Here is a 12,578-nt window from a genome sequence, read left to right as displayed (position 1 = left end):
GACCATTGTAAGGTCTAATGAAAGGGGAGAACAATGCTTTTCATTAATTTCGTATCTAGTTACAAGAAGACAGAGACGCTGCAATATCTTACACCCGATGTGAAAATGTGTGCGAAGCATCCATTCCAAGAGAGAACGCGAGCAAAACAGCGTTAAAAATGGCCATCATGTAGAAAGGCGCCCCGTTGGAGAGTTTGTCAAAGAGGAAGCCCCCTAGCTTAGTAAGGAGCAAGATGGCAAAGCCACCGTACAAAGAATACACGCCTGCAATAGAGCCTTTAAGGCGGATGCGAGAGACTGACTCTTGGTCCGTCGTAATGCTGATGAGAGGCCGGCTCTCATCGTTGGCTGATTCGTACTCCTCTGGCTGGAGCAGGCTTTCGGGGCGGGCGGTTCGAGGCAGCTCAACTGCGAGAACTCCACGACCAAGAGAACCAAGACTGCAAACGATAGCGCCGATCTGGCTGATACCAAGAAGCGAAACAATAAAGAAAATTGCGGGACTGCCGCCTCGGCCGTCTACGTCCTTGATTTCAGGACTGGAGAGTTGCGGAAGGGCGACGTAGCCTACGATACCAAAAACGGTTGAGACAACAATGGGGTAGTTGATACGGCCAGTTCGACTGGCAAGGTACCCGAAGATAGGAGCGCAGATGAGGCCCATGAGTTGCGCCACACCAGTAAGTATGGAAGACAGGACGTATGCAGCTCTGCACTCCTCCTTGAGTTCGGGTGACGAGTCGTGAGGCGAGCCTTTGCAGAAACCGTTGCTGATGTAAAACGTGTTGACGTAAAGAGGGATGAAGAGTGAGATGGCAACGCTTGAAGCTCGGGCAACAAAACCGCCAACATAGCCAAGTCCGATTCGCGAATCAACGAAGCCAAGGAAGACTGAGTCTTTCATGAGGTGGAGATACGGCGCAAGCTTCTATATCTTGTTAGTGAATAATCTACCGGGTCAAATTGTGTTGGACTTACACGTCGCTCACGACCGTTTCCGTCACTTGATTCGTCATCGTTCTTCAGTCCGAAGAGCATTCTCCAGCCCTTACCCTCTTCGCCTTTGATGTTGCGCAAACCGATCGCAACAAAGATAGACACGGCCAATGCGACAGCCGCAACAACGTAGAAGCTATACGATACCGCTTCAGCGGGGGTAGTGCCTTTATTCTCGCCAAATCGCGCCGGGAGGGGGAGGAACAGCGTCAGTGCGACAAGCGCACCGCATCCAGTAAACAGTCCAACGAATCCCGCTAGCTTGGATGGCCTTCCTGCAGCAGTATCGGCGGTATCTGTTGTGCTCGGCTCAGAAATAGACTGTGTGTATCGTTCCTGGGTGATTGTGGCTTCGGATTCGACAGAGAAGGCAATGCTGCTTCGGGCAGTCGCATTATGAAGAGCTTTAATTCTGGCTTGGGCTTCATCCTCCTCGTTGTTGCCATCGTCCGTCAAAGATGGGAGTATCGCAGTTACCATTGTGGCCCTTCCAAAGTTAGCAATGCCCGTTCACGTAAGCTATACTCTGTCTGTCTCAACTCACGCTGCAGATGCGCCGATTGCGAACAACACGCGAGCCAGCAACAATTGGGGATATACAGTCTTCGCCTGCACAAACAGAGCCAGCGAGACACCGATTATCGCGTATCCAATGACAGCGACCCATCTAACACCCAGACGATCCGACACAAGACCCCATCCTGGACAAGCGACGAGCGCAACGAGCTCATCGACGAAGCCCAGAGTTCCCACGACATCACCAACGCCTTCCTTCTGCCCAATCAGGTCGGTGATAACGAAAGAAACAGAACTGTTCAAGAAGACAAGAAAGGAGATCGAGAAGAGCGATATGCCGAGAAGGTACGTCAGTGCCTGCAGGGGCGTCGTCGACGGCGCAAATGGTAGATATCGCAACATGGCGGGGTTCTTTCGGAAGGATTGTTGTTTGGAAAAGAGGAGGGATAATCACATTGCAGACACAAAAACAAAACTCGTATTTGGGCACGCGGAATGTTGACGTAGTGGTTTGTTCTAAGCGCGATGGGTATAGACTATGTGATGAAATGGATGCCAGAGCTGGGCTGCCCAGACAATAATAGTGCTAAACAATAAGGGCGGATGACCGGGGAGCTAGACTACCTCCTACCTAATTCCAGCGTGAAGCTCGGATATCGATCGAATGACGGGGCCATTACATAATCTGCACGCATCATGTATGCACCCGATATCGCACTTGGAGAAAAGAGCATCGTAAGATGTTGATTGATTCAGTCTTGGAACACGAAGTTTGTAGCTGATGCTGAAAAGTGAGCCTCAGTCAATATCGCATGGCGTTCAAGTTGTTACACCATAATCACGATTCGCTAAGATCAAGCTAGCTCCATATGTGTCATGTCTCCATGTGTAAGTCAAATTCACCATGTAAATAAACATCCACGTATCTAGCAGCTTTTCATCCCCAACCTATAACTAAGCTTCTGTCTACGACTGCCTTCATGATCGGCTCCATGCTGCATTCCAGTGATACAAGATACAAGTTCCCCATACTCCATGCCTGTGCCCCAACTCCATTAGTCCATTATCCTGTAGGTCCCGTTTTACCAGGCCCAGAGCACCTTGTGGTGAAGAGTCCTGGCACCTAGCCTCTCGAATTCGAAAGGTGCAATCCATGAGTCGTTGGTCGACAACTTAGCAAACACACTGGCACCTTTCCAGGTGACCACTTGCTCGTCCATATCTCTCGCGCTTCGACTCACGAGGATCCGATCGCTGAGTTCGGGTCGTCGGGCCTTGATCTTCTCCTCCAGGACAACCGTAAAGTGAGGAATCTTGGCGCCACCACCAATAACCATGATACTTCCAAGTAAGTCTCGCAGCTTCTTCTCATCGCCCTTAGCGGCGTTCTGAATACTTGTGAGAATGGCAATGTCGAGAGGTGCGACCGGTAAAACGGCGTCTCGCTCAGCGGCCATGGATTTGGCGGTTCGGGCAGCAGCATCGACAAACATGCCTGCTGGTGGTTGTGTTTGTCCAGGATTAGGGGTGCCCCCAGCACGAGAACCATTGGGCGCTGGGCTACCTCCATTTACACCCTCCCTGTCCTTGCCAAAGACATATGGAAGCGGCGTGTTAGCGCCCTCCGGCGCAGGAGACCCGGCATGAGAACCCATGGGGGTTCCGTTGGTCATGCTCTCCTTCGCTCCAAGGAAGTTGAATTGTTTGTTCTCTTTGATAGGTGTTGAGATATCGGGCTGTGACAGTGTGAAGCCATTGGCGTTGGACGTTATCGACGGCTGGACAAGCGCTAGAATAGCTAATTGGGCGGCAGAGGTGGGATCGTCTGGAATATCAACGTCGTAGGCGTTATAAGACCTCTCAACCAGCTTACGCCGTCCTCTTAGCTTCGTGCTGTTATCGAAGATGGCGGGGTCATACACTCCCATCGGAGCCAGAATGACCTCATCGTATGTCTTGAAAGCGTATTTCCGCGTTGGTTGGTTAGGAGCCCGAACATGGAAGTTGAAGAGTTGGACAGAGATATCTGCTTGCGACATGGTACAGTGCTTAATCTTCAGCTCTTCAGCAAGAAGGAAATCGTATCGTCGTCGCAGGTTCATGTCCTGGTAAGGAAAGTTGTCATAAAGCATCATTTTCAGGAACGTATCCGTGATATCGTAGCCTCCGTATTTCAGGTTGATCCTTGAATCTTCGATGACAAGACCGTCTTCCACACAGGTCACGGCCGTCTTCTGAGCTCCCACATCGACAACACAGGCTTGTGTGTATCCGGCACCAAAAGTTGCAGCCATTCCTTCCTGGACGAAACATACCCTGGAGAATTCGAACCAGGTCATGCACGATCGAAGTATTTGCTCCACGTATTTCTTGTCGTACAAGTCAGGAATGACAAACACGCAGCTGTACTGTTGCCACTCGCTGTTTGTCTTCAGTCCAAGCTCTTGCCTCAATGCCTTATCGAGTAATGTTTCAAAATCATCATACATATGCTCCTGACTTGTGTACCCATCCTCATTCCACTGTCCATGTTGTATAGGCCACCAAAGTTTGAATTTGGGATTCGAGTCGTCGGGAACACGCTCCGCTTGGTGTCCAATAAAGCACGAAGCTAATGAGTCGGGGTCATCGAGCGTTTCGATATCAGTCCATTCGATCTCAAGGGGGTCATTGTGCTTCTGGATAACTTCGGGTTCCGTGCGGCGGTTGAAAGTCTGAACAAGTTCCTTCGAGTTGGGCAAGACTTTGCGCTTATTGGCTCTCATCTCGACCTTGAGGTCATTGCACATCTTGTTGTATTTCTTTGACCACTCTTCGCCGTACTGTTGGTCGGGGGTCTTGGCCTCGAACTGTCGTCGTGGTAAGGCCTCATACATCTCGGATTCGGTCTGGGGAAACTTGGTCGCCAGCGTCATCGGAATTGTCTTGGGGAGGGCGTCGCTCGCAAAGCCTATTCGAAGATTTTGACTGCCGGGGTGGATCACAATGACCCTTGAGGGATCCAGGCCAGCCGATGGTGTTGTAGCACCATCTTCGTCTGGAAGGTCTGCGACAGGAAGTGGTAGCTCTCCATTGGCCGTCTTGGATAGAGCGCGATCTCGGTCCCGAGCACTTTGTACTAGTCGGTCTCGGGTGGCATCGCTCTGGAGGCGGAGGGCGAGGATTTGGTCATCGCGCTTCATGTAATCACTAACAAAGCATCAGCATAAACGCCGCTTATTCGAAAGGGTCATCGTACGTATAATAGTTTTTCTGATTGATTGGGGTGACATCAGGCCATGTCGTCAGCTTCATGCCATTGTCAGTTCTCTCAAGGCCTAAGGCAATCTGTCAGTACATGTGTCTAGAACGACAGCCGAGTCGCCATCGACAAGTGATAATGAAACAAACCTTCCCGCAGGAGGACTCTTTCGCTGACTTTTCCAACCATATTGATGGATTGGCCTTGGCCTTTCTAGTGTTGGGGTGGGAATAGCGCTGAGCAAGCTCACATCAATAGTGAGTTGATTGAAGAAGCTTCCAGCGCGCTCTCAACAAGCTCTCAAAAACACCAAGAGCGCTTTCATGGTCTGAATCGCGGCAGCGAAATGGGTTTAGCGCAAACCACCCGGACTTTTGATGACCCGCGACCTCGAACATGTATCGGCGATTGGGTCCGTCTAGCGTCTCTTCCCCACAAGAGGCTATTCGATAGAGTTACTGAGTACAGCTTGAATCAGCGACGGAAGTATTATATTTTAACCTCTATATCCGTACCTATATAGTGCTGACAATACCCTATTATTTCAGTCACTTGTTTATCCCATGATGATGAAGGTTTTGTTTGATCTGGAGTTACACGAGCAATCCCTCAAATACTGGAGGCGATATTGGCATGTGCAAATGTCGGAGATCACTACTGGAAGGTTCCTAGTCAACGCTGCCGTTCCCTCTGCTATTGCTATTGGATATCTATTTTCTCCTCACTTCCAACCGGCCGCCAGTAAGTGAACATAGAAAGATATGTACCTATGGGGCTTGCCAAACTGCTGCAAATTTAAGTTGTAGGGTTGTCAGCTTATCCGCCTCAGCTGCATACATAACCATACTGTAGCAAACGCTATTTCTAGACTTCGGACTCAAAAACTCCCGTGTCTCACACCATTGGCACATTAGCTACTTGCAACTTTTGGTGTCTGTCAAAAGCCATTGCCAACGCCCCTCATCTGATAGGGCCAGTGGGGTTCTGCATCATGGATCTAGCACGTTCAAAACACTCCCAACTCGGGTTGAAGGCCGCACTTCGTACAAGGGTTCCATAAATATGTACACATTCCTTTCCTGGCTCTCGTAGATCTTGCTTCTCCTTTGTCTCTTGCGCTGTTTCCCCCCTCTCTGTTACTCTGTAGGAGCTCATCAGCAAAGCCATGGATGCAGCAAAGCCAAGTTTGAAGGCCTCAGCTTCTGAGAGCCTTCAATCAGAGTTGTTGACCAGTTTTGCACCCACTTCTTGGTCGGGTCCAATCATTCTTGGTGCCCTTCTTGGTTACGTTGTACTCTGTTCTCTTTTGCGTTTCTCCAGAATTAACTCGCTTCGGTCCAAGTTGAGGTTTCACGACCGTACCTCGTTGAGTCGCATGACAAATCAAGATGCATTTCAAGTTGTTCAGAATATCGCTAGATTCGAGTTCCCGTTATTCTATGACCTTGCGGTTCGATTGGCTCTATTTGAGGTATGTTTAACTAACTACTAGTTGCCGAGTTAGTGTCAACATTTAAAGCTTGTATATTGACGACGTCAATACATAGACATATGCTGTTCAAACCGTCGCTCATGTTCTCTATGGCGGCAGCGATCTAGCTAATCGAAAGAAGGCACCCAAAAGGTACCGAAATGATTGTCCTGGGATCTTGTGACTTCTACTAAATAGTACTAGATATGCAGATACTGAAGCCGTCTATGTCTGGTGAGTTTCCTTGGACTTCATTGCTCGAGTTATGAAGACTGACATGACGACAGTTTCGCAAACTTCCCTCCTACGTCGCCTGTTCTCCATAAAGCGGTTGCGCGCACAAACTTCCTTCACGCTCCATATATCAAGAGTGGCAAGATCAAGCAAGAAGATCTGCTTTATGTGCTTTACGCCTCTTTTGCTGAGCCTGTTCGGTTCCTCAACATCTATGAGTACCGCAAACTCACTGATATGGAAGTTGCTAGCCTGTCAACTCTGTGGAAGTATGTCGCAGACATGATGGATATCGACTACAGGACTGTCCTCGGGAAGAATGAGTGGGCGGATGGTCTCGAATTCTTCGAGGACATGACACGCTTTGGAGGAGACTACGAGGACAAATATTTGCGGCCTACACCGGAAATCCAGAAACTAGGCCATGTTCTCATGGAGATGCTGTTGGATTCGTATCCCAAGATTGCTTCTCCCCTTGGATACCCAGCAGCTTGTGTTCTTATGGGACCTCGTTTGAGACGAGCATTTGGGTAAGTCTTCCGTTCATACTATTTCCATTTCTGCGACCAGGTATTTACATGAAGACAGTTTCCCAGAGCCAGGTTTGGCTATTACAGTTCTGACATACAGTCTCTTGCTTGTTCGAAAACTCATCGTCCGCTATCTCTGTCTCCCTCGCTTAGCACCCTCCATATACCTCTCCGATCCTGACGAGCAGACCGGACGCATCAAGTCATATCATTACATGAAAGAGCCGTTCTATGTTCCTCCCACTTTCTGGCAACGTTGGAACCCCGAAGCAATTATCACATGGCTATCTGGTGGGTTACTTCCCGGAGATGGCGGCCCTAGTATGAAGTCCGAAGGTTTTCTTTTTGAGGATTTGGGTCCTGAGAAGGTTGTTGGCAAGGGTATTGAAGAGACGAAGAGTTTCGAAGAGGTTGTCAAGACGAAAGCGTTCGCGGGTTGTCCTTATAAGTCATCCGAGAACTAGACTGTTTCTTGGGTGACTGGAAAGAAGTATATAGCAGATGACAAGGCAGATCATGCTCTTAACTGGTTATATGTACAGAGTTTCATATAAAATAGGTGGTCATACCCAAAGCTCACAGCACTTCACAAGCCCATAAATATATCATTAAGCTAAATTGTTCGTTTCTCCTAAAATGAGCCATCTGTCCATTTCTTATCGCCGAAAAGTGTTATCCTCAAATCAACTTCCATCATTCATTCAACAAAAAATACTCAGGCAACTTAGTACAAGTTTAGGATACCTTCTGCGGAGTTTATTTAAATAAGGTACCCTATATCAAGGTCTGATGTTTTCTTGCTCTGGGAAGTCCATAAAGAGGAAGAAAAAAAGCCCCAACACCGTGCAACCTTAGGGTAGTTATGTATCCAATAAGAGTCTTGCGTCACTCTATCGCGAAATCCGAGTTGAGAATAGATACCGTTTGTCCAAGAATCAATTCTCGTATTCCGCATTTGGAAATAGGAAAAAGACACGGAACTATCGACGGGAATCTGATCGGCATTTCCCCGCTGACTGCAGGTAACCGCGTGCTAGGCACCTGAAGCAGATCACATGACGTAGTTGGCATCCATCGCCACCTCTTATTCAGACAACATCTCATTACACTCAATGTTTTAGGACAAGTACTTTACAAAATTCAAAGCCTCGGGCTATCACGAAATCTCACCTTGGAAGAACACAAGCGCTCGGAACGCAGGAGAGTCAAACATACACCTCCAAACAGGATCAACGTCCAGGGCTCGCCAACATGCCTCCAATTCCTATTCACACCTCAAGCCCTATCACGGCAGCAAAGGCGTCAGGAATCACCCCAAAGACGGCGCACTCAGATGACCCAGTGGCGCCAGCCGAAGCACCTGCAAGCAATGAAGTGCCGACGTCCACTTACCCAGCAGCTCAGCCAGGCGCTCGCCCGTCTATGCCAGCTCCGACTGGGGCACCTCAACCTTCCGCCAACATCCAGCCAACTCCAACACGGGCAGTAGTAGATTCGAGTCCTCCGGCCCCGCAACCGGGAGCTGTGCCGGAGCCGCAAAACAGAGCGTATTTACCACCACCTCCAAAGGCCGGCGAGACTATGCGCGAGACACAGACACAGTTTACACCAGCACAGGTGCCCTATGCGCCTATATCCAGTGGGTCTGAGTTCGCCGCTACTCGTTCAGCGACGACTGCAGCTCCTGTTCCTGGCCCGTCCCCGATGGCTGGCTTGGGCCCAACGGGCTTGCCAGGCGGAGGCTCCGGAAGCGACTTTTCTCATCCACCTGGTTATCACCAAAACGTGCACGCGTCCGAGTTCTCCAGTGCCCAGCGTGCGGCTCACGAAGCATCAGTCGCCCAGGAGCGCAGGCCATCTCTGATAGGAGACGACAATGAGGAGGGAGTCTGGTCGGCTGCCAAGAAGTGGGCTTCGGCTGCAGGCGAGAGTCTTGCTGCAGCCGAGCATGAAGTGTGGAAGAGGATCAACAAGGAGTAACTGTTGCATCGCGCAAGCAACAGCCAACAGCACAGGCTAAGGTAAGGAACGGATGACCGGTTCGGCATGATAGGGCTATGACCGGGATACGATAACATTAACGTTTCCCTGAGAGTTTGTTAAATATATTAATGTTTTAAGGGGATCGGACCCGTTGTGGGCGATGTTTCTGCTGTTCTATTTCCAGAATCTCCAAGCGCTGGGGGAAAGACGGAAACGTTGTGACAGATTCAGAGGGCAGAGGCCTTCCAGAAGTTATCTTCCCAGGGTGCTAGCTATGTAACGTAACAAGAAAATGAAAGAAGTTCATTGCGGGGAGATTAAAGTGTCGCAATTGGTTCATGTTGTCCATTTTGAGGGAATCGACAAGGCCTGAATCATGCTCACTCCCAAAAAGGTGGTGGTGTAATTTCCCATTTGAGTAGTGATTCAGGAACGGATGTATGAGACCCTGGCCACAAAACGGCCTTACCGGGCGACCCATAGAAAGAATTATGGAACGCTTGAAGAAGATGAGCAAAGAAAATCTGTTGGAGTTAGTGCACGGCAGATTATCCTACAACTTCCTGTTTACGATACAGCTTATCTCGAAGCGGCAACGGGCAGAGCATCCTCTAGCCGTCCTGAGGTTGACGGCCGCAGGGTGCAGCACATTCCATCAAGATCAAGATCACGATATCGTCACTATCTGAGCACCTAAACAAACCTTCAACAGCTTGAGCATTGACGCGTTTATAAACGATTATGCAAGTCTATTGTTATCACGTCAATTGACAGCCTCGTTTATGTTCCAAGCTGTCGGGCGTCAACCCAAGTCTATGGAAGAAACCACCGTGCTCACTGTGGAGAGCCATCATAGCTCCAGGCTCAGGAACCGGCTCAGGCACGGAAAACGCAAGAAACAGCTCATAACACACTGACAAATAGATGACGCGTTGCGCTGGAATAAATTGTTGCGTGTAAAAGTGAATATGCGAATGAGACTCTACAGAAGGTCCCTCACTACATACCTAGCTATGGATATGAGACGAGGGGAAGCACTGGTCGGATGATATGGATGCAAAGGAAAACAACGGAGTCTCAACGCGATGTAACAGTATCAACTGGGCTATTCCCTGACCCCTAGAGAGGATCCGGCACTTGTTGTGAGATGGGAAGATGATCTGAAGGCTTGAAGATGGCGGGTTTCTACACTAATCGTGATAGTAGCGGAATCCCCTTCTATGAAGGAATCGTGGTGTCGTTCGATGTTCAGGCGTATCGATTCTGGTAGGAACGGACCTTCAGGTGCACCAAATTTAGTAGCTGAGCTGAGAGCTGAAGAATCGACTAAAACATTAGGGATGAAAACAAATCGAGATCGGTTGCGGACTGAGCGATAGACTGTCAAGATGAAAGGACCGGCTGTTTGGAGATGCTCTTGTCTAAGAGAAAGTGAACGCCATCTGCTATTCATAGCCTGAATGATCCACAACAATTAATTGAAATCCACCAACTACTCCGTAAATGTGCTCAGATTGAGCTCTGACGTGGTCCTCGCCTAACCGACTCGCCTGTAAGATGTGGCTTTCTAGGCGCAAAGGCGCTGTTGGTGAGCTTGTTCCAGTGAGCTTCTAGTGGGCTGTGGGTGCATTGGGTGTTTAAACATGAGCCACGAAATCAACCTGTGGGTTTTGAGTGGATATTATTCGACGTATCAGTGGGCCTCATCCATATACCCCTGGTCTTGACACAGATCTGAGACACGCCGGTCTCCCTGCTAGCAGCTGAGACATGTCAGTGATAGCCAATCAAATACCCTGAATAACGGCTTCTACGCCAAAACGGTAGGAACAAGATACTCGTCCCGCTTCTTGCCCCAAAACCCCTGTCTTGCCGCTGCAAATCAGATGGCTTTCCGTGACCCACTCTCTTACAACTTCAAACTCGCGCTTGTCCTCATCTTGCTACGCTTGCAACCTCTGCTTTGGCTTTCCAGCGCATCTCGAATGTGATCACAGCACTTGGATAAACATCAGCCAAGAGAAAGGAAATAACAGCCTCAGCTATGCTTCTGTGTCTCAGTCGAATATACCCTCCATCACCCTAGCGGGGGGAGATCGAGAGCCTCAAAGTTACTTTAAATTGGTTGACTCATAATTCAGTCTATATCAGCGCCTGAGGATACAGATGCCACAGCTCGACTGTGCCTGTGATTCGCTCTCTGCCTCTACAATGTCACACCTGCTTTCGAAATCGACTGGCTAAGCCCGGAATTCAGGGCGCATCGCCCACTGTCTCGATGCGAATGGTGTTGCTTTGTCCCAAGCAAGATGCATGCTGAGCCACCAGTCTGCGGATGACCTATCATTCAAGAAAAAATACTGACATTGCCGTGAGAAGCTGCCGCTTCGCCTATACGGCTGTCGGCGACTTTGCTACCTAAAAGAAAACCGATCAAATCTTCCTTCAAGCTCCTTAAGGGACAACCGCCGTACGATCGTGACAAAAGTTCTGGCATCTCGCCATCTAAGTGCCCCTCATGCGGGGGATCAGAGGACGGGGTCTTTGACATATGTACGATATTGCCATATTGCCGTGAGTGCAGTTATATCGAGAGGTCTGCGCTCAGGCGGTAGGCGATCCCGCTGCAACTCGGTTTGGTTCCTGAATTGACTTGATCGAGCAATTAGCCTCAACATCCGGCTTTAGTGGTTTCAACTGTTGTGAAAAATAGCATACTGCATCTGCTATACCCTGGCCTGTCTCGACTCTAGAGGGTATTGTCCCTCTTCCGGGGTTGGTAGGGGCGTGCCGGTCGATTTTAAGGGGTGTGTCGAGAAGAAAGGCCGAGGTGAGGCATCAAGTTATCGCACTCAAGGTCTGGGTGTCGGTCAACAGATGTGGCGTGTCTACAGCTTGAATCCGCTGTCGTCGGAAGTTTTGTCAACCCCAGACGGGTCTAACGTGGCTCAGTTTGAGTCGACACACTGAATTTCGACCTCGTCGACTCACTAGCCCGCCCGTCCATCCACACGTCCCTCGTCGCCTCTTGTTTCTTCAGAGGATGAGACAAGCCACCTCCGTCGAGTTGCTGTTGTGCAGCCCGACTGGACGGTCCAGTGGCCCGATCGAGCCCCTTGTCGATACACTCTTGAAGCCTGCGCCACTCTTGGTCGTCTTGGAGTCGGTTTGGAATCATCAATTGGTATTATACAGGACCATCATCTTGCAGCTTCATCTTCCACGGTTGCCTCTCGATATCGTTGTTGTCCTCTTCACGCCCTCTTGCGGGATCTAACTTTCTTTTAGTACAACTTCTAGCCCTGCTGACTGGAAGCTGTGGCCTTATTGTCCCTAGTCCGGGGTCATGAGAATCCCTGCGCATACCCCTGTCCTCTAGCTCCACCGGCTTCTCAACTTCCTTGACTCTTACTGACGAACTTTCCTACTGTACTCGCAACCTGCTAGGCCCCATCCTATCTCAGGAGCGCTGCGACTCTGTTTTGCACCGGGTAGCCCCCTCCTCTGCTATGTATCCGCTTTCTCTTGTACCAGTTCATAGATCGGTCTGTGTTGCGTGTTGGAATCCACTCGGTCCAGCCCCTCCCGTCTATCCAAACCTCTCCCC

At 49.7% G+C, this 12,578-nt stretch overlaps 4 protein-coding genes across 4 annotated transcripts; 2 read left to right on the top strand and 2 right to left on the bottom strand.

Moving 5' to 3' along the window:
- Positions 1–88: 88 nt before the first annotated feature.
- On the bottom strand, positions 89–1,914 carry FPRO_05095 (uncharacterized protein; the record flags this gene model as incomplete). The annotated part of the gene is made up of 3 exons (XM_031230675.1): positions 89–928; positions 979–1,483; positions 1,541–1,914. The coding sequence occupies 3 exons, from the start codon at positions 1,912–1,914 to the stop codon at positions 89–91; spliced, it is 1,719 nt and encodes a 572-aa protein (XP_031080788.1).
- A 680-nt stretch (positions 1,915–2,594) lies between these two features.
- FPRO_05094 (uncharacterized protein) lies at positions 2,595–4,942 on the bottom strand (the record flags this gene model as incomplete). The annotated part of the gene is made up of 3 exons (XM_031230674.1): positions 2,595–4,701; positions 4,751–4,829; positions 4,903–4,942. 3 exons carry the CDS (start codon positions 4,940–4,942, stop codon positions 2,595–2,597), a joined length of 2,226 nt encoding a protein of 741 aa, XP_031080787.1.
- A 976-nt stretch (positions 4,943–5,918) lies between these two features.
- FPRO_05093 (uncharacterized protein) lies at positions 5,919–7,452 on the top strand (the record flags this gene model as incomplete). The annotated part of the gene is made up of 5 exons (XM_031230673.1): positions 5,919–6,224; positions 6,301–6,377; positions 6,429–6,458; positions 6,512–6,988; positions 7,047–7,452. The coding sequence occupies 5 exons, from the start codon at positions 5,919–5,921 to the stop codon at positions 7,450–7,452; spliced, it is 1,296 nt and encodes a 431-aa protein (XP_031080786.1).
- Positions 7,453–8,239: 787 nt separating this feature from the next.
- FPRO_05092 (uncharacterized protein) lies at positions 8,240–8,968 on the top strand (the record flags this gene model as incomplete). Its single annotated transcript, XM_031230671.1, has 1 exon — positions 8,240–8,968. The coding sequence occupies one exon, from the start codon at positions 8,240–8,242 to the stop codon at positions 8,966–8,968; it is 729 nt and encodes a 242-aa protein (XP_031080785.1).
- Positions 8,969–12,578: the final 3,610 nt, after the last annotated feature.

This window comes from Fusarium proliferatum (assembly GCF_900067095.1).
Source record: "Fusarium proliferatum ET1 genome assembly, contig: FPRO_scaffold004, whole genome shotgun sequence".
Classification (NCBI taxonomy): Eukaryota; Fungi; Ascomycota; class Sordariomycetes; order Hypocreales; family Nectriaceae; genus Fusarium; species Fusarium proliferatum.
The sequence above is the reverse complement of the archived record's forward strand: the minus strand, read 5'-3'. Positions and strand labels throughout refer to the sequence as shown.